The sequence below is a fragment of the Nerophis ophidion genome, linkage group LG05 (assembly GCF_033978795.1).
Source record: "Nerophis ophidion isolate RoL-2023_Sa linkage group LG05, RoL_Noph_v1.0, whole genome shotgun sequence".
NCBI classification, from domain to species: domain Eukaryota; kingdom Metazoa; phylum Chordata; class Actinopteri; order Syngnathiformes; family Syngnathidae; genus Nerophis; species Nerophis ophidion.
In genome coordinates this window covers 18,125,257-18,147,708 of record NC_084615.1, presented here as the reverse complement: position 1 = coordinate 18,147,708, position 22,452 = coordinate 18,125,257, and the positions used below count along the sequence as shown (strand labels likewise).

At 36.0% G+C, this 22,452-nt stretch overlaps 2 protein-coding genes across 2 annotated transcripts in view; both read left to right on the top strand.

The window, feature by feature from the left end:
• chic1 (cysteine-rich hydrophobic domain 1) overlaps positions 1–21,284 on the top strand; it is a 29,129-nt gene extending 7,845 nt beyond the window's left edge. Inside the window, exons 2-6 of the mRNA XM_061900267.1 lie at positions 4,480–4,534; positions 5,237–5,392; positions 5,470–5,526; positions 12,125–12,184; positions 19,084–21,284. Of these exons, the coding sequence (XP_061756251.1) occupies positions 4,480–4,534; positions 5,237–5,392; positions 5,470–5,526; positions 12,125–12,184; positions 19,084–19,134 (379 nt within the window). The 3' untranslated portion in view covers positions 19,135–21,284. The remainder of the gene's footprint in view (positions 1–4,479; positions 4,535–5,236; positions 5,393–5,469; positions 5,527–12,124; positions 12,185–19,083) is intronic.
• kdrl (kinase insert domain receptor like) overlaps positions 1–22,452 on the top strand; it is a 403,844-nt gene that overhangs the window by 267,080 nt on the left and 114,312 nt on the right. The window lies entirely within an intron of this gene.

The window sequence follows — 22,452 nt, the reverse complement described above, 5'->3', positions numbered from 1 at the left end:
GAGAAAAAAAATACAACCTTAAAAATGATTGTAAGATTTTTAAACACATACACCTTTTTACCTTTTAAATTCCTTCCTCTTCTTTCCTGACAATTTAAATCAATGTTCAAGTATTTTTTTTTAATTATTATTGTAAAGAATGATAAATACATTTTAATTGAATTCTTCATTTTAGCTTCTGTTTTTTCGACGAATAATATTTGTGAAATATTTCTTCAAACTTATTATGATTAAAATAAAAAAGAAATATATTCTGGCAAATCTAGAAAATCTGTAGAATCAAACTTAAATCTTATTTCAAAGTGGATTTTAACCTATTTAAAACATGTCATAAAAATTCTAAAATTAATCTTAATCAGGAAAAATTTCTAATGATGTTCCATAAATTATTTTTTAAATTTTTTCAAAAATATTTGAATTAGCTAGTTTTTTTTCTTTTGAATTTTGAATTTAAAGACAAACTATGTTTCAAAATTTAATTTTCATTTTTTTCGTGTTTTCTCCTCTTTTAAACTGTTCAATTAAGTGTTTTTCTCATCATTTATTCTCTACAAAAAACCTTCCGTAAAAGGAAAAAAAATGTACGACGTAATGACGGAAAGAAATACCCATTTTTATATATATGTATATATATACATATATATATATGTATTTATTAAAGGTAAATTGAGCAAATTGGCTATTTCTGGCAATTTATTTAAGTGTGTATCAAACTGGTAGCCCTTCGCATTCATCAGTACCCAAGAAGTAGCTCTTGGTTTCAAAAAGGTTGGTGACCCCTGCTTTATAACATAAACTGTGATTGTTGAAATTATTCCAAGTGTTGACACTGACAGACTGTTATCAGGCTGATATCACACTATATATATATATATATATATATATATATATATATATATATATAAATAGCAATATTACACTTCATTTCAAAATGGAAAACGTTCTTAAGACGATATAAAGTAGAAAACATAATGTACGGATCATCAAAAGCAAACAACATTTAGGTAAAATGTAGGTCAATTACTAACATCTTTTTCAAGGCATGATGTTAACAATCAAACATTTTGTATCATTTTGCATTTTTAGGCAACCTACACACAGACGTAAATACTGCTGCTTCTTTTGTGGCCATTCTTTATTTTCTTCCTGTGTCCCTGCAATAAAACTAGTTTGAGTTATTTAAGCTTTCACTCAATCACACCAACAAGGTTCTACTCTAACGGACGGTTTGCATATCAATAATCTAAGCAGCTTTGTTTCAAGTCATTCACAGACACCTTGTAAGGTACCAGGATTGTATAGTACAGTATGAGTCAAAAACAGTACTATACGGTCATGACGGCGCGTCGTTGTCACCTCATAACATTGCAAGTTTTACGAGCAGAGGAGCATGTTCGGCAGCGCACAATCACAGTACTTACAAGCAGACACAGTGTGTAGACAGAAAAGGGAGAATGGACGCATTTCGGCCTAAAAAGTAAAGATAAAGGTGAAGTTATAACACTGAAACGCCCTCAGGAAGAGGAACTTAAAAACTTAGCGAGCTACTTAGGTCCATCCGCAATCGGGAGTGTTTTAGTTACTTTTAAATCACTAATCCTGGCCTCCATGGCGACAAATAAAGTAAGTTTCTTACAAGTATCAACCCTGCAGGACGAGGAATAGCTAAACATGCTTCACTACACACCGTAGGAGGATACAATAGCTCACCGGCGTCACAGTGTAACCAAACGCCATGGCTGGTTCTACACCTGACATCTACTGTAATGATACTAAGTACAATAGCGTATCTAGTCGGTAGAGGTTCGCGGTTTGCGGTCTCAGCCACAGATAAACCGCGGGTCGGGCGGGTGTCATTACGAAAAAATAGATTTTAATTAGATTCGGGCGGGTGGCGGTTGAACCATTCAGAAATATTTGATATACATGGTTCAGGGACCGGTATCCTTAACCATTCAAAGAGCCATTTAGTACCCATGTCACAAAGAGAAGAAGAAAATAGGAGACGCAAACATTTTCTTGAATGACTGCCGGCGGTCACCCTGTTAAGAAGTTTTAGGGCGTGCTATGAAGCCATTGGCTTTGTCGCCTTCTACAGTATGTACGATCTGCTTGACAGTCCAGCAACATGTTGTGTGTAGCTTCCGCAGATACACGCACACGACTGCAAGGCATACTGGGTGACACAGAGTACACTAATGGTTGTGATATAAACAATTTTAACACTCTTAGTAATATGCGCCACGCTGTGAAGCCACACCAAACAAGAATGACAAACACATTTCGGGAGAACATCCTCACAATAACACAATATAAACGCAACACAACAAATACCCAGAATCCTTTGCATCCATGATAATTCCTGACTATTTTATACACCCCACTAGCAGCAAAACCCGCCACCTACCTTCCCCCCCTTGGGTCGGTAAGGTGGGTGGGGTTGGGGGGGCTGGGGTGTAAAATATATTCAGGAATTGTCACAGATGCAAAGGATTTTGGGTATTTGTTGTGTTGCGTTTATGTTGTGTTACTGTGAGGATGTTCTCCCGAAATGTGTTTGTCATTCTTGTTTGGTGTGGCTTCACAGCGTGGCGCATATTAGTAAGAGTGTTAAAATTGTTTATATCACAACCATCAGTGTACTCTGTATCACCCAGTATGCCTTTCAATCTTGTACGTGTGATTGCGGAAGCTGCATACAGCATGTTGCTGGACTAACAATCGGTATGTACATGTTGTTGAAGGTGTTAAAGGCAATGGCTTCACAGCACGCCCTTATTCTTGTCATCAGGATGAACACCATTGGATATTCGCGAGAATGTTAGTGGCTCCCATTGTCTTCTTTATTCTGTGAAACAGGTTTAAATAGCTCTTTGAGTGGTAAAGGTGGCCGACCTCTGATGTATTTCAACGGGCGGGTGGTGGGGGGTTGCGGTTCTGTTAAAATGTTGGTTCGGGTGGACGGCGGGTGGATGACGACTTTGGTGATGCGGTTGCGGATGATATAATTGCCTATCCGCGCATCTCTACTAGTCGGTACTACTATGATGACCTACTTTTTTTATCGTCACAAAATCTTTTTTCTTCTTTTTTAAAATTCATTTTATTCATAAATTCAGGAAATACGTCCCTGGACACATGAGGATTTAGATTACCGTATTTTCTTGAATTGCCGCAGAGCATATAATATGCGCCTGCCTTGAATTACTGCCGGGTCAAACTCGCTTCCCAAAATAATTAGTGCATGCTTAGTATTACCGCCTGGTCAAACTCGTGACGTCACGACTGACACTTCCCCTGTCATCATTTTCAAAATGGAGGAGGCTGATTTCAATACCAGTAATTTTAATATTATTATATACGGTAATGTGTTAATAATTTCACACATAAGTCGCTCCGGAGTATATGTCGCATGAAAAAAAACTGTGACTTACAGTCCGAAAAATACGGTAATTCATTTGGTCAATCAAAAGTGACCCTTTTGTGTCTTGGTGTACCTAATGTTATTACAGAAGAAGACATAATTGTCCTCTAAGACAGTGGTTCACAAATGGGGGTACGCGTACCCCTGGGGGTACTTGAAGGTATGCCAAGGGGAAAGGGATATTTTTTGAAAATATTCTAAAAACAGCAACAATTCAAAAATCCTTTACAAATATATTTATTGAATAATACTTCAACAAAATATGAATGTAAGTTCATAAACTGAGAAAAGAAATGCAACAATGCAATATTCAGTGTTGACAGCTAGATTTTTCGTGGACATGTTCCATATATATTGATGTTAAAGATTTCTTTTTTTGTGTGCAGAAATGTTTAGAATTAAGTTCATGAATCCAGATGGATCCCTATTACAATACCCAAAGAGGGCACTTTAAGTTGATGATTACTTCTATGTGTAGAAATCTTTATTTATAATTGAATCACTTATTTTCAACAAGTTTTTAGTTATTTTTGTATCTTTTTTTCCAAATAGTTCAAGAAAGACCACTAAAAATGAGCAATATTTTGCACTGTTATACAATTTAATAAATCAGAAACTGATGACATAGTTCTGTATTTTACTTCGGTTTAGCTCGGTTGGTAGAGTGGCCGTGGCAGCAACTTGAGGGTTGCAGGTTCAATTCCCGCTTCTGCCAACCTAGTCACTGCCGTTGTGTCCTTGGGCAAGACACTTTACCCACCTGCTTCCAGTGCCACCCACACTGGTTTGATTGTAACTTAGATATTGGGTTTCACTATGTAAAAGTGCTTTGAGTCACTAGAGAAAAAGCGCTATATAAATATAATTCACTTCACTTCACTTCTTTAACTCTTTTTTTTTTCAACCAAAAATGCTTTTCTCTGATTAGGGGGTACTTGGATTAAAAAAAAATCACAGGAGGTACATCACTGAAAAAAGGTTGAGAACCATTGCTCTAAGACACTGTTTATCATTTTGGACTATTTTATTTATGTTTTGTTTTTGTGTGTCCCCAGGTTTGGGCTGAGCAACAGATTTGACACCGAGTTCCCCTCGGTTCTCACGGGAAAGGTACAAGATCCTCTACATATTTGTAGCTTTCTTTCTCGCACTTCACGTCTGCACACTTCCAACGGAGAGGAATCGGACAATTAAAGCCACAGTGATTCTTTTGTCCCGCCGGGGCCCTTTAACTACTTCCCCAGAGCAGCCCATTCAAATGTCCCCGAGCGGGTTTGGGGCTGGCCAAGTGGCCAGTCAATGCTCCGCCACGCACCCCTTCTGTCAATGAGTAAGCCGTCTGTGGGGCTGGGCCGGTTGCGTTGGTGGAGGGGTCCGACTGCGGGTGATAAAGTAATGCCTGGGACAAGAAAGGCCGGCTTCCTGGGTCAGACGCAGGAACACAACACAAAAAAAGGGCTGCAGGGGCAAGAGCGGGCTGAGGGAAGTGCGGGGCAATAAACAGCACCTCCAGTATTGTGACCCAGGGTGACATGTGATGGATGAGGTCACAATTATGATGATTGAAGGGTGCAGATCAGGCCCTGCTGGGCTTTATTCCCAGCTCTTTGGCTTGTTTGCAAAGAGACCTTTGCATCCTGTCATAAAAGATTACGACCCCCGTTTTATGGCGTACAGACTCGGGCCAGGAATGAGCATCTATTCAGCTGGCTTTCACCACCGCCGCCGCCGCCGCTACAGGCGCGCGGCTTAAGGGCCTGAATATCTGCTGAAGTACAAAAGCAACTCCCGCATCCCAATGATTCCTTCCAGGTGGCGCCGGAGGAGTTCCGCACCAGCGTGGGCCGCGTCAACGCCTGCCTGAAGAAGAACCTGCCCGTGAACGTCAAGTGGCTGCTGTGCGGCTGCCTGTGCTGCTGCTGCACGGCCGGCTGCAGCCTGTGGCCCGTCATCTGCCTCAATAAGCGGGTAAGGAGCTGTCGGGGCAAGATATAAAAAAAAAAATAAAAAAAACTCTCACTGCCCTTGTTCCTGTCTTCTCACAGACTAGACGCTCTATCCACAAGTTGCTAGAGTGGGAGAATAACAGATTGTACCACAAGGTAAAAGACCACCACACCTTTGCACCTGTCTGTGTGTGTGTGTGTGTGTGTGTGTGTGTGTGTGTGTGTGTGTGTGTGTGTGTGTGTGTGTGTGTGTGTGTGTGTGTGTGTGTGTGTGTGTGTGTGCGAGAGTGTGGGCTAATGGGTGTTAATCTGTTCAGTAAACCATCAAGAACTGCGACACGAGTTCACGGGCTGAGGTCAGCAGTCAGAATGCGGTTTTGTCTCACAGCTTGTTAAAAAGGACCTCTTCAGGCTGTCTGGCCACAGTTTGACCTCAGACAGGCCAGACAGCCCCTCCTGTGTGTGTGTGTGTGTGCGTGAATGTGTGTGTGCGTGTGTGTCTGTGTGTGTGGGTATACTCTATGTATTTATGTATAGATTTTGTGTGTGTTACATACATTTTTATATGTACTACATGTTCTGTACATGTATACAATAATGTGAACTGAATGAAAATAGGTTAAAATGAGCAACATATGATTTATTTTCAATTTAGATGTGTTGCCTTCATTGAGTACTTTGCTGCCCTTAAAAATGGCCAACTCACAGAACTTACTACTATGTGTGTGTATGGTCAAATCTACCTAGCAACAGCGGTCGGTCCTCACAAGTAAAAAAGTAAAACTTTTTTTTTTTTACTTTGTGTGTTTTGCATTCTGAAGGGAGGTTGCAACTCTCTATTCCCATCTAGTTCTAAATATATTTATTTCATCATTCTAGCTATAGTGGAAAGGGGGGCCCTCACAACTTACATGGGTCCACACAAAGTAGACAAGACCTGTGTGTGCGAGTGCGTGTGTGTGTGTACTCTATGTATTTATGTATACGTTTTGTGTGTGTTCATTTTCTACTTATTATGTACATACATTTGTATATGTAGTACATGTTCTGTACATTTCTACAATAATGTCAACTGAATGAAAATAGTTGGATAAATGAGCAAGATATGACTTATTTTTAATTTAGATGTGTTGCCTTCATTGAGTACTTTGCTGTCCTTAAAAATGGCCAACTCACAGAACTTACTACTACGAGTGTATGGTCAAATCTACGTACCTAGCAACAGTGGTCGGTCCTCAAAAATACAAAAGTTAAATATTTTTTTTTACTTTGTGTGTTTTGCATTCTGAAGTGAGGTTGCAACTCTCTCCTCCCATCCAGTTTTAGATATATTTTTCTTCCGTCATTCTAGCTATAGTGGAAAGGGGGGCCCTTACAACCTACTGACCAAATGTGGGTCCACGCAATATAGACAAGACGTGTGTGCGTGTGCGTGTACTCTATGTACTTATGTATACATTTTGTGTGTGTTTCATTTTCTACTTATTATGTACATACATTTTTATATGTAGTACATGTTCTGTACATTTATACAATAATGTAAACTGAATGAAAATATATTGATAAATGAGCAAGATATGATTTATTTTCAATTTAGATATGTTGCCTTCATTGAGTACTTTGCTGTCCTTAAAAATGGCCAACTCACAGAACTTACTACTACGTGTGTGTATGGTCAAATCTACCTAGCAACAGTGGTCGGTCCTCACAAGTAAAAAAGTAAAACTTTTTTTTTTTACTTTGTGTGTTTTGCATTCTGAAGTGAGGTTGCAACTCTCTATTCCCATCTAGTTCTAGATATATTTATTTCATCATTCTAGCTATAGTGGAAAGGGGGGCCCTCACAACTTACATGGGTCCACACAAAGTAGGCAAGACGTGTGTGTGTGTGTGTGTGTGTGTGTGTGCGCTCTATGTATTTATGTATACATTTTGTGCGTGTTTCATTTTCTACTTATTATGTACATACATTTTTATATGTAGTACATGTTCTGTACATGTATACAATAATGTAAACTGAATGAAAATAAGTTGAGAAATGAGCAAGATATGATTTATTTTCAATTTAGATGTGTTGCTTTCATTGAGTACTTTGCTGTCCTTAAAAATAGCCAACTCACAGAACTTACTACTACGTGTGTGTATGCTCAAATCTACCTAGCAACAGCGGTCGGTCCTCACAACTACAAAAGTTAAATATTTTTTTAAGTTTGTGTGTTTTGCATTCTGAAGTGAGGTTGCAACTCTCTCCTCCCATCCAGTTTTAGATATATTTTTTTTCCGTCGTTCTAGCTATAGTGGAAAGGGGGGCCCTCACAACCTACTGACCAAACGTGGGTCCACACAGTATAGGCAAGACGTGTGTGCGTGTGCGTGTGCGTGTGCGTGTGCGTGTGTGTGTGTGTGTGTGTGTGTGTGTGTGTGTGTGTGTGTGTGTGTGTGTGTGTGTGTGTGTACTCTATGTATTTATGTATACATTTTGTGTGTGTTTCAGTTTCTACTTATTATGTACATACATTTTTATATGTAGTACGTGTTCTGTACATGTATACAATAATGTAAACTGAATGAAAATATATTGATAAATGAGCAACATATGATTTATTTTCAATTTAGATGCGTTGCCTTCATTGAGTACTTTGCTGTCCTTAAAAATGGCCAACTCGCATAACTTACTACTACGTGTGTGTATGGTCAAATCTACCTAACAACAGCGGTCGGTCCTCACAACTAAAAAAGTAAATAAAAAATTTTTACTTTGTGTGTTTTGCATTCTGAAGTGAGGTTGCAACTCTCTATTCCCATCTAGTTCTAGATATATTTATTTCATCATTCTAGCTATAGTGGAAAGGGGGGCCCTCACAACTTACATGGGTCCACACAAAGTAGGCAAGACGTGTGTGTGCGAGTGCGTGTGTGTGTGTGTACTCTATGTATTTATGTATACGTTTTGTGTGTGTTTCATTTTCTACTTATTATGTACATACATTTGTATATGTAGTACATGTTCTGTACATTTCTACAATAATGTCAACTGAATGAAAATAGTTGGATAAATGAGCAAGATATGACTTATTTTTAATTTAGATGTGTTGCCTTCATTGAGTACTTTGCTGTCCTTAAAAATGGCCAACTCACAGAACTTACTACTACGAGTGTATGGTCAAATCTACGTACCTAGCAACAGTGGTCGGTCCTCAACAATACAAAAGTTAAATTTTTTTTTTTACTTTGTGTGTTTTGCATTCTCAAGTGAGGTTGCAACTCTCCACTCCCATCCAGTTTTAGATATATTTTTCTTCCGTCATTCTAGCTATAGTGGAAAGGGGGGCCCTTACAACCTACTGACCAAATGTGGGTCCACGCAATATAGACAAGACGTGTGTGCGTGTGCGTGTGCGTGTGTGTATGTGTACTCTATGTACTTATGTATACATTTTGTGTGTGTTTCATTTTCTACTTATTATGTACATACATTTTTATATGTAGTACATGTTCTGTACATTTATACAATAATGTAAACTGAATGAAAATATATTGATAAATGAGCAAGATATGATTTATTTTCAATTTAGATATGTTGCCTTCATTGAGTACTTTGCTGTCCTTAAAAATGGCCAACTCACAGAACTTACTACTACGTGTGTGTATGGTCAAATCTACCTAGCAACAGTGGTCGGTACTCACAAGTAAAATAGTAAAACTTTTTTTTTTTACTTTGTGTGTTTTGCATTCTGAAGTGAGGTTGCAACTCTCTATTCCCATCTAGTTCCAGATATATTTATTTCATCATTCTAGCTATAGTGGAAAGGGGGGCCCTCACAACTTACATGGGTCCACACAAAGTAGGCAAGACGTGTGTGTGTGTGTGTGTGTGTGTGTGCGCGCTCTATGTATTTATGTATACATTTTGTGCGTGTTTCATTTTCTACTTATTATGTACATACATTTTTATATGTAGTACATGTTCTGTACATGTATACAATAATGTAAACTGAATGAAAATAAGTTGAGAAATGAGCAAGATATGATTTATTTTCAATTTAGATGTGTTGCTTTCATTGAGTACTTTGCTGTCCTTAAAAATAGCCAACTCACAGAACTTACTACTACGTGTGTGTATGCTCAAATCTACCTAGCAACAGCGGTCGGTCCTCACAACTACAAAAGTTAAATATTTTTTTAAGTTTGTGTGTTTTGCATTCTGAAGTGAGGTTGCAACTCTCTCCTCCCATCCAGTTTTAGATATATTTTTTTTCCGTCGTTCTAGCTATAGTGGAAAGGGGGGCCCTCACAACCTACTGACCAAACGTGGGTCCACGCAATATAGGCAAGACGTGTGTGCGTGTGTGCGTGTGCGTGTGCGTGTGTGTGTGCGTGTGCGTGTGCGTGTGTGTGTGCGTGTGCGTGTGCGTGTGTGTGTGTGTGTGTGTGTGTGTGTGTGTGTGTGTGTGTACTCTATGTATTTATGTATACATTTTGTGTGTTTCAGTTTCTACTTATGTACATACATTTTTATATGTAGTACGTGTTCTGTACATTTATACAATAATGTAAACTGAATGAAAATATATTGATAAATGAGCAAGATATTATTTATTTTCAATTTAGATGCGTTGCCTTCATTGAGTACTTTGCTGTCCTTAAAAATGGCCAACTCGCATAACTTACTACTACGTGTGTGTATGGTCAAATCTACCTAACAACAGCGGTCGGTCCTCACAACTAAAAAAGTAAATAAAAAATTTTTACTTTGTGTGTTTTGCATTCTGAAGTGAGGTTGCAACTCTCTACTCCCATCCAGTTTTAGATATATTTTTTTTCCGTCATTCTAGCTATAGTGGAAAGGGGGGCCCTCACAACCTACTGACCCAATATAGGCAAGACGTGTGTGTGTGTGTGTGTGTGTGTGTGTGTGTGTGTGTGTGTGTGTACTATACTCTATGTATTTAGGTATAAATTTTGTGTGTTTATTTTCTACTTATTATGTACATACATTTGTATATGTAGTACATGTTCCGTACATGTATACAATAATGTCAACTGAATGAAAATAAGTTGATAAATGAGCAAGATATGATTTATTTTCAATTTAGATGTGTTGCCTTCATTGATCACTTTGCTGTCCTTAAAAATAGCCAACTCACAGAACCTACTACTACGTGTGTGTATGGTCAAATCTACCTAGCAACAGCGGTCGGTCCTCACAACTACAAAAGTAAAATCTTTTTTTACTTTAGCATGTTTTAAAGAGATAAAAAAAAAAAAAAATGACCTTTGGGTATTATTTTATTGATCAACCAATTTAGAAGTTGGTGATTATTTTGACGGTTAAAGTGCAGTTCTTCTTTAATCCTTTTGATTGAAGGTAAAGTGTGATGCTTGACAGACGGAATGTTTTGTTTGGCTATTATCATGCACAAAGTCAAAACTGGATGCTCCTCCAGAAAATTAAATACATCAAAATAAATTCTCAGATGAAACAGTCTTGCAAGTAGGGCTTGGCGATACGGCCTTTTTTAAATATCTCCATATTTTGCCTTAGCCTTGAATGAACACTTGATGCATATAATCACAGCAGTATGATGATTCTGTGTCTACAGAAAAAACATTCTTCTTCATACTGCATTAATATATGCACATTTTAAACTTTCATCCAGAGAGGGAAATCACAACTAAAAGTGTATTTATTAAACAGTTATTAAGCAGTGGCACAAACATTCATGTCATTTCCAAAACAGAAAGTGCAAGATTGTCAGAGACATTTTAAAACAAGCTATGAGTGCACTTTTGTGCATGATGTCACTAAGATGACTTATCAAAACAACACTAAATTAAAGTGCACTTTTTGTAAAGAACGTCACTACAATAGTTTAAAACAAATAAAGTGCACTTTTGTGCATGATGTCACACGAGCTGCATAATAGGAAACTAAATCGCTATGTGGTGGGTTACTGCGGACATTATCTCCTTATGTTGTCGACTATTTTTTTCACACGGTGTTGATGTGGAAATGGTTGCTTCGGCATTTTGTTGGTGTGGCACCGAACGGAGATGTTGAAATGCGGAGTAATCAATCTTCATTTTCTAACGGATGACTTTTCAAATGATGCTACATATTAGCCCGTAATATTACTTTTTGTAGCAACACCTTTGTCCCACACTTGACAAATTACCGTTGTCTGTTGGACATGTTCCCACTCCAAGCCAAACCACCGCTAGACAATGGACCCCCTGCTGTTTTTCTTGGGAATGAATTATTCCTTCATTTGTTAACAGATTGGTACTTTTTCTCTCTCATATTACCACTCGCAACACAGCTAACGCTACCCATGCCGCTACCCATGCCGCTACCTCTCTGCTCCGCGAGGGCATATACGTATGTAAGAAGGTGCGCTTGCTCTCTGTGAGAAGGAGAGACAAGAAAGAGTGAGAAGAAGCTGTAGTGTATCACGATGTAGTCATTTTCTATATCGCACAGAGACAAACCCGCGATATATCGAGTATATCGATATCTCGCCCAGCCGTACTTGCAAATCATTTTTATTTCACTTGATAGTAACAGTTAATGTCCACTTTTCAACATTATTACTGTCAAATGCTTACAGTTACATGTGTAAGCTTTTGACTACATATAATAAACGTATGCAATCGGACCTGGGCATGCAATATTTTGAAGTAGCATTAAAAACAGGTTAGATTTTGTGATCGCTGTCGATGATAGCGTTATTCACCCTGTCCTCTCTCTCGACAGCTGGGCCTTCACTGGAAACTGAGCAAAAGAAAATGTGATAGCAGCAACATGATGGAATATGTAAGTACATCATCCAGTTGCATAATTTTTTCTTACCTGAACGTTGCGTGCGTCTAATTCACCGAGTATTACCCCCCCCCCCCCCCCCCCCCCAAGCACAATTGATTTGCATGACTTCTTCACAATCCATATCAAGGGTCTCAAACTCATGCAGGCCCATATTTTGTGGCCTTCTACCTAACCTCATATTTCAGTGAAATTGCCGCCCTAATAGTTTAGGCTGACCATATTGTGAAATCCCAAAAAGAGGACACATATATGCGTGCCAAGGCCGGGACTAGGTGAAAATTTGCCAATGATACTCCAACTTGCTTTATGAATATTATATTTATTTAAATAAAGCATTTGTTCCTCCTCTGTTGCTGGTAGTGCGAGGAATTTTCAAAGTGGGGTCCCACATTTTTGTAAGCGTTTTGGAAAAAAAAAAAAAAAAGATAAATGTATGCATTGTCCTGTTATGTCTCACATTCTATATTGTGTTTTGGAAAAAGGTTGTCATAAACAATACTAAATTCATTAAAATAAATAATAAAAAAGAAAACAAATTTGTACACATATGTAAATGTGTTCAGTTATAAACATTCCTTCATTTTTTCTTTCCTTCATGGATCTAAACCAGTGCTTCTTTAGTGCAAAATTAAAAACATTTTTTTTTTCAAATTCAAAACAAAGTTATGTTTTTGGTAACACTTTAGTATGGGGACCATATTCTAACTAACAAAGACTTAATTTAGAGTTATTTGGACACTTGGGGAACATATTCTAACTAACAAAGACTTAATTTAGAGTTATTTGGACACTTGGGGAACATATTCTAAGGGACAAAGACTTAATTTAGAGTTATTTGGAAACTAGGGGAACATATTCTAAATAACAAAGACTTAATTTAGAGTTATTTGGACACTTGGGGAACATATTCTAAGGGACAAAGACTTACATTAGAGTTATTTGGAAACTAGGGGAACATATTCTAAATAACAAAGACTTAATTTAGAGTTATTTGTACTATAGGGGAACATATTTTAAGTAACAAAGACTTAATTCAGATATATTTGGTTTGGGTCAGGGTTAGAGGGTTAGGGTGAAATAAATAATAAAAAAGAAAACACATTTGTACACATATGTAAACGTATTCAGTTATAAACATTCCTTCATTTCCTTTCCTTCATGGATCTAAACCAGTGCTTCTTAACCTTGTTGGAGGTACCGAACCCCACCAGTTTCATATGCGCATTCAGCGAACCCTTCTTTAGTGAAAAAGAAAATGTTTTTTTTTTTTCAAATTCAAAACAAAGTTATGTTTTTGGTAACACGTTAGTATGGGGAACATATTCTAAGTAACAAAGACTTAATTTAGAGTTATTTGGACACTTGGGGAACATATTCTAAGGGACAAAGACTTAATTTAGAGTTATTTGGAAACTAGGGGAACATATTCTAAATAACAAATACTTAATTTAGAGTTATTTGGACTCTAGGGGAACAAATTCTAATTAACAAAGACTTAATTCAGAGATATTTGATTAGGGTTTGGGTCAGGGTTAGGGTTATAATAGGGCCATGCCGAATAATGCATTAATAAGTACTTAATAATGACTAGTTAAGAGCCAAAATGTTACTAATTTGCATATTAATAAGCAACTAATTAATGGTGAATATGTTCCCCATACTTAAGTGTGACCATGTTTTTTACTGGTTCACAAAACGAACAGTGTATGAACATCACCTTGTTCAGACAACAAAACCAACAAAGTGCATAAACTTACAACAAATTACACACCTGCAAAACATTCAGCTGTTGCCGTATCCATAATACGGCGATAGGGAACTCCTAGGGTTCGATCGAACCCAGGTTAAGAACCACTGATCCAAACTTTAGCTCTAGCTGCTGCTAGTTTTTTCTATGTTTTTATTTAATTAAGTTGGAGGTGTTATTTATTTCAGTATAAAAGTGTAAAAACTGTTTTGCTTGGGTGATGAAATGATGACAAAGGTGTACCGGGGCAGTGGTTCTCAGTGATGTACCCCCTGTGAACATTTTTTTAATTCAAATCCCCCCTAATCACAGCAAAGCATTTTTGGTTGAAAAAAAGAGATAAAGTAAAATACAGCAATACACTACGTCACCAATTTCTGATTTATTAAATTGTGTAATGGGGCAAAATATTGCTCATTTGTGATCTTTCTTGAACTATTTTTGGAAAAAAGTTATAAAAAGAAACAAGTGATTCAATTATGAGAAAATATTTCTACACATAGAAGTAATCATCAACTTAAAGTGCCCTCTTTGGGGATTGTAATAGGGATCCATCTGGATTCATCAACTTCATTCTAAACATTTCTTCACAAAAAAAGAAATCTTTAACATCAATATTTATGGAACATGTCCACCAAAAATCTAGCTGTCAACACTGAATATTGCATTGTTGCATTTCTTTTCTCAGTTTATGAACTTACATTCATATTTTGTTGACGTATTATTCAATAGATATATTTGTAAAGGATTTTTGAATTGTTGCTATTTTTAGAATATTTTCAAAAAATCTCACGTACCCCTTGGCATACCTTCAAGTAACCCCAGGGGTACGTGTACCCCCATTTGAGAACCACTGTGCCAGGGCATACATACATTTTATATTTAACGCTTAAAACTCTGGAGTCTACATCAACTTCAGATTTGTCCCTCATTTCAAAATGTTTTAATTTTTTTACGTTGTTTTTTTTTGTTTGTTTGTTTTTCGCCCTTTTTTGTCAAACAAAACTATGTTTTTTTTAATGGCAAACACAAAATATGCAAAATCTTCCACCAAAAATATTTTTCAAAGTGGAATATTTGATGTGAAGTAATAGGAACCTTGGATAGGTTAATGATTCATAACAACATTGATTTGGATTCAATATTATGTTTTGAGCAATGACAGTTTGAAAGAAAGAAAAAACAGCTTTGTTTTATTAGTCAACATTGCAACTTTTTCTAAATGACATTCGCCTTTAAGGTTTTTTATTTCACTTTTGTTATGTTCTTGTTTATTTTAATAGTATTTTTAGAATGGGTTGTGGGCCTTTAAAACATTAGCTGTGGGCCACAAATGGCACCCCTGCTATAGATAATAAAAAATGAAATCTGATAAATCTATGGATAAAAAGCAGAGCCTCGCGAAGAATGCGCGTTTATAATAAGTCTCGGCCCCTCCCTCACCAATGCTGCTGCGTGCACACACCTTCATAATTTGTTTTGTTTTCAACCCCTTCTTAAAGGGGAACATTATCACCAGACCTATGTAAGCGTCAATATATATACCTTGATGTTGCAGAAAAAAGACCATATATTTTTTTAACCGATTTCCGAACTCTAAATGGGTTAATTTTGGCGAATTTAACGCCTTTCTGTTCATCGCTCTCTCAGCGACGATGTCAGAACGTGACGTCACATCGGTCGTCAACGCCATGTTTCCCTACCACATCGAGTCAAATCAGCTCTGTTATTTTCCGTTTTTTTGACTGTTTGCCGGTACTTTGGAGACATCATGCCTCGTCGGTGTTTTGTCGGAGGGTGTAACAACACGATCATGGACGGATTGAAGTTGATTTACGTAGAATGTGCATCGATGAGCACGGCTTGCTAATCGATGCTAACATGCTATTTAGGCTAGCTGTGTGCATTATGCCTCATTTGTAGCTATAGTTACAACCAGCCTTTCCCTCCATCCACATTTATTGCCAAAAAAAACGCTTACCAATCGACGGATTTAAGTTGCTCCAGTGTCAAGAGATGCGAAAGTCCCTTTTTACCGGAAAATGGACAGTGGCATCGCAAATAGCGAAAATCAAGCACTTTAAAGCTTTTATTAGGGATATTCCGGGAGATGTAAAATTTTGAAAAAACCTTCGAAAAATAAAATAAGCCACTGCGAACTGATCTTTATTGGTTTCAACCCTTCTGAAATTGTGATAATGTTCCCCTTTAACCCTCAACGTACATTGAAAATACACTCAACCCTAACTCAAAATGCCGGACTTTTGACTTATTTAAGAAACTCCGCCCGGACAGCCCCGCAAAAGAGGACATTTCCGGGGAAAAGAGGCCGTATGGTCAGTCTATAATAGTTAAATATACCATGGACTTCGATCTTAAATGGCACTAGAAAGAACTGTATCTACAATAACGCTGCAAAGACAAAAATGACAGCACAACCAACACACATTGGGCAACACAAACCGCAACTTCCTGTAAGCAAGCAGAAGTGTGTATGTCAATTTGTACTTTCAATTTGGCATTTATAATGACTTAAGGCCTCTATAGTAGTCAGCCAATTTAGTCAAATGTCATTCTGGAGTGTGGCCAGTCTCACACAGACTTGACCTCAAGCGGCCCCCAGGTAATCCGAGTTTGAGACCCCTGATCAGTAGGAGTTATTCGGCTATTAAAAATACACACTCCAATATTATGTATTCAATTTACCAAGGTGGGGCTGTGCTTTTAAAACAGAATAAATACATATCTAATGATAGAGTTGGATGCATGGAAGTTACACAATTGAAAAATCATCATTATGTAATGTGATACAATCATCATATGGGTTGTTTATTTTATTTTTTTTAAATATATCTATTTTCTTATCCTCATAAGAGTGACAGAGATAAGCTGGAGCCTATCGCAACTGACTTGAACCTATTACATGAATTCAGGGGTCGGCAACCCTCGGACACACACACCTATACCTTTGGCCATTCTAAGACAGGACTTTCCAGGAGTTATCTCACCCTCCATTTTACTAATGATTTTCTATGTTGTAAAAATATTAAATAGGATAAATATTGCATTTCAACATTTCTGTCGACGAAGATTTGTGTCAGCCTGTGACACATAGTCATTTTGATAGTAGGCTAATATATACACACCATATGGTGTCTTCATTACAACACTTATGTAAGACTTTTAAAGTCATTTTGATAGTAGGCTAATATAGACACTTACATCATGTGTTGTCTCCATTACAACACTTATATAAGACTTTTAAAGTCATTTTGATAGTAGGCTAATATAGACACATCATGTGTTTTCATTACAACACTTATGTAAGACTTTTAAAGTCATTTTGATAGTAGGCTAATATAGACACTTACATCATGTGTTGTCTTCATTACAACACTTATATAAGACTTTTAAAGTCATTTTGATAGTAGGCTAATATAGACACTTACATCATGTGTTGTCTTCATTACAACACTTATATAAGACTTTTAAAGTCATTTTGATAGTAGGCTAATATAGACACTTACATTATGCGTTGTTTACATTATAACACTTATATAAGACTTTTAAAGTCATTTTGATAGTAGGCTAATATAGACACATCATGTGTTGCCTTCGTTATAACACTTATATATATAACTTTTAAAGTCATTTTGATAGTAGGTTAATATGGCTAATAGACACTTACATCATGTGTTGTCTTCATTATAAGACTTATATAAGACTTTCTAAGTCATTTTAATAGTAGGCCATTATAACTAATATAGACACTTACATCCTGTGTTGTCGTCATTATAACACTTATATAAGACTTTTAAAGTAATTTTGATAGTAGGCTAATATAGACACGTCATGTGTTGTCTTCATGATAACACTTATATATTACTTTTAAAGTCGTTTTGATAGTAGGCTAATATAGACATGTCATGTGTTGTCTTCATGATAACACTTATATATTACTTTTAAAGTTGTTTTGATAGTAGGCTTATATGGCTAATAGACATTTACATAATGTGTTGTCTTCTACTTATATAAGACTTTTAAAGTCATTTTGATATGAGCTAATGTAGACATGTCATGTGTTGTCTTCATGATAACACTTATATATTACTTTTAAAGTCATTTTGATAGTAGGCTAATATGGCTAAAATAGACACTTACATCACGTGTTGTCTTCATTATAAGACTTATATAAGACTTTTAAAGTCATTTTGATAGTAGGCTAATATACCTAATATAGACACATCATGTGTTGCCTTCATTATAACACTTATATATTACTTTTAAAGTCATTTTGATAGTAGGCCAATATAACTAATATAGACACTTACATCATGTGTTGTCTTCATTATAACACTTATATAAGACATTTGAAGTAATTTTGATAGTAGGCTAATATAGACACTTACATCATGTGTTTTCATCATAACACTTATATAAGACTTTTAAAGTAATTTTGATAGTAGGCTAATGTGGCTAATATAGACACTTACATCATTTGTGTAAGGCGTTTTATTTTTGCGGCTCCGGACATATATGTTTTTTGTATTTTTGCTGCAATATGGCTCTTTCAACATTTTGGGTTGCCGACCCCTGCATGAACCTAACATGCACATTTGTGGATTATGAGGGGAATACACATTGTTGTCATTATGTTTTATCATTATGTATCTCTTTAACAATTCATTTCATTTGAACAAAGTATTTATGAATTATTCTCAATTTGATATATTTTCTAATAATGAAATATTAGCAGTTATGTTATTTTAGTAAATATAAATTATCACTTAATGAGCTTTCCAGTGTGATAATTAGCCGTGTCCACTGATTGGCTGGCATCAGTCACATGCTTCCACCTGAAGGGAACCTTTCTTTTATACAGTCTGTGTCTTCAAGGCAACAATTTATTTTGATAGTATGCTAATGTAACTAATATAGACACTTAAATAATGTGTCTATGGAGATATCACTTTGTCTAAAATGGTCTTTTAAACCCCCTCAATGTGTGTTACATACATTTCATTTTAATTAACGTCCTTTGACAAGAAAACTTTGATGCTAAACACAAAGGGCTACTCGCTCCTCCACCTGATGTCGACCTTGACTAAATCGCTTTCTTCTTCTCTTCCTCCGCTCACTCAAGGTGATTCTTATAGAATTCTTACCTAAATATCCTATATTGAGACCCGACTGAGGACCGCAGCGTGGTCCTCTCCTCTCCTCTCCAGTGCCTTGTCGGAATGAACAGCTGTGCACCGTGCAGCTGCACGGCCCCAAACACTGACACTTTTTGCTTTGGAGCGCATTTTGCACATTTTCTCCAGCCAACGAGATGCCCGCCCCTCCTCGTTGCACTCCTCTTATTTCGTTACACATGAGAGGAAGAAGAACGGTCAGAAAGCGCATTTTTACCCCAAAGAAGCATCAAGCCGGACGTCTTTATGTTTATTTCTTTTTTTGGCAAGTGGAAGAGACGCTTGAAATAGGAGCAATCAGGGGTGTCCAAAGTGTGGCTTTATTGGTATATGTATATATATATACCAAAAAAAAAAATATATATATATATATATATATATATATATATATATATATATCTATACACATGTGCGTGCGTGTGTGTATATATATGTGTGTATGTATATATATGTGTGTGTATATATGTGTGTGTGTGTGTGTGTGTATATATATATATGTGTGTGTATATGTTTTTACTTAAAACACATTTCTAGATGTTCTAACGTGGATGAATTAGCACTACATATAAATGGATGAACTACAGGGGTGTAATGATTGATAGATTGATTTATACTCCTAAATTTGAAGTTCTTGGCAAGTTTTCCTTCCAGAAGATAGAATTAGACTTCCTTGTTGTCATTCAAAATAAGTATTGTTTCAACCTTGTTCCAAAAGGGAATCGATCGATTTGATCAATACTAGAAAAGGAAAACATTAGATTTAAGAAGGGTACACTTTAAAAAAAAATCAGGACTTTAAACTAGGACTGGGCAATATGGCCTTTTTTTAATATCACAATATTTTAAGGCCGTATCGCAATATACCTATATATATCTCGGTATTGTGTCTTGGCCTTGAATGAACACTTGAAGCATATAATCACAGCAGTTTGATGATTCTATGTGTCTACATTAAAACATTCTTCTTCATACTGCATTAATACATGCTCATTTTAAACGTTCATGCAGAGAAGGAAACCACAAATAAGTAAATTTACCAAACTGTGTTTATTAAAGTTATTAGCAGGTGAGTATTCAAACAATGCTACATATTAGCAGTAATGCTACTTCTGGTAGCAACGCTTGTGTCCCACACTTGACAAATTACAGTTGTCCATCCGATATATTCCCGCTTGAAGCCGAACCACCGCCAGACGATGCACCCCGTCCTGGATTTCCTGGGAATTAATTCTTCCTTCAATTTGTTACCATATTCGCACCTTCTTTCTCTCGTATTATACCTCGCAACACTTCGCTAGCATCACAGCTAATGTTAGCCACGCTGCTACCTCTCTGCTGGGCGAGGGCAAATACGTATGTGACGTATGACATGACAGTATGTGACGTGTGTAAGAATGTGCGCTCGCTGTCTGTGAGAAGGAGACACAAGAAGGAGTGAGAAGAGCCTGTAGTGTAATGCCAGCAGCTAAAAGCAACTGCGTGAGAACGTATACTCCAATATTACGATATAGTCATTTTCTATATCGTACAGAGACAAACCCCACGATATATCGCGTATATCGATTTATCGCCCATCCCTACGTTAAACCTTAAGGGTAGCTTGGCCGTCTGTGACGTCATCCAAACAAAAATGGCGGAAAACTAGGGTTTCTGAGAATGGTCACAGGACGATATCATGAAATACAAGACAACGACGATCCGCTACAGCACTGAATGGTTTCAGAGCGAATCGTTCAGAAAAAATGAGATGGTTCCTGAATGGTATCAGCTAGCACAAATATAATAATGAAATGGTTGTTACAACTCAATGGTTGCACCTCTGAGGAATTAGCATAGCATACAGTATGTTGACTTTAAGTGACAGTTTGCCCACAGGGCGCTAACTATCCAAAGTGTTGTAAGCAGTACGTCTCACCCACTTCTGGCTTTCAACACGTAAATAACACGTCACATAACACCCACACACACACAGCTAATTGGAAAAATTTTCTATCGTTGAATGAATATTTTTTCATAACAACATGACTGCAAATTGTTAGTTGCCTCTCTGGGACTGTTCTTGTGAATAGCACATGCTCCTGTATATACATGAATATATGTATCTATGTATGTCTGTCTATATATATATACATATATATGTATAGTATATATATATATATATATATATATGTGTGTGTGTGTATATATATATATATATATATATATGTATATATGTATGTATTTATATATGTATATATATATGTATATATAAATGTATTTATTATATATATGTATATACGTGTGTGTATATATATAATATATATGTTTGTGTGTATGTATATTTTAATATATGTATATATGTGTATGTAATGTATATATATACATTTATTCATATATGTATGTATGTGTATGTAATGTATATATATACATTTATTCATATATGTATTTATATATGTATATGTTTGTATATATGTATGTATGTATGTGTATATATATGTACATGTATATACATGAATATATATGTGTATATATACATATATATGTATCTATGTATGTATATATGTATATATATACATATATATGTATGAGTTTTATACATACATGAATGTATGTATATACATACATATATATGTATATCTGTATGTATATAAATATGTATGTAGATATGTATGTATGTATGTATATATATGTATCTATATGCATATATATGTATATACATATATATATGTTTATATATATGTATCTTTGTATACATTTATATGTATGTATGCATGTATATATGTGTATGTATATTTTAATGTACAGTATATGTATATATACGCATGCTTATATGTATGTATATATATATATGTATGTATATATATATGTATGTGTATATATGTATGTATCTGTATGTATATTTGAATGTACAGTATTTGTATATATATATGCATACTTATATGTATGTGTGTGTGTGCGTGTATGTATATATATATATATATATTTATGTATATATATGTAACTATATATGTATGTGTATATATACATATATATATATATATATATATTTATGTATATATATGTAACTATATATGTATGTGTGTGTATATATATATATATATATATATATATATATATATATATATATATAAAGCACATTATTTGAATGAATTGGGGAGAAAAGATATAAAATACCATCATGTTTACATTTGTGGAAAAACAGTCTTGGACACCCCTGACCTTGCGTAAAAAGTATGTCAACATCTTTCCTTCTCATGTGGACCTGAGGTGTAAATAAGTGTTGTTTACATGTTTTTCTGCCAATGACAGGAGCTGTACTGTAGTTGTAGTTGACCTTG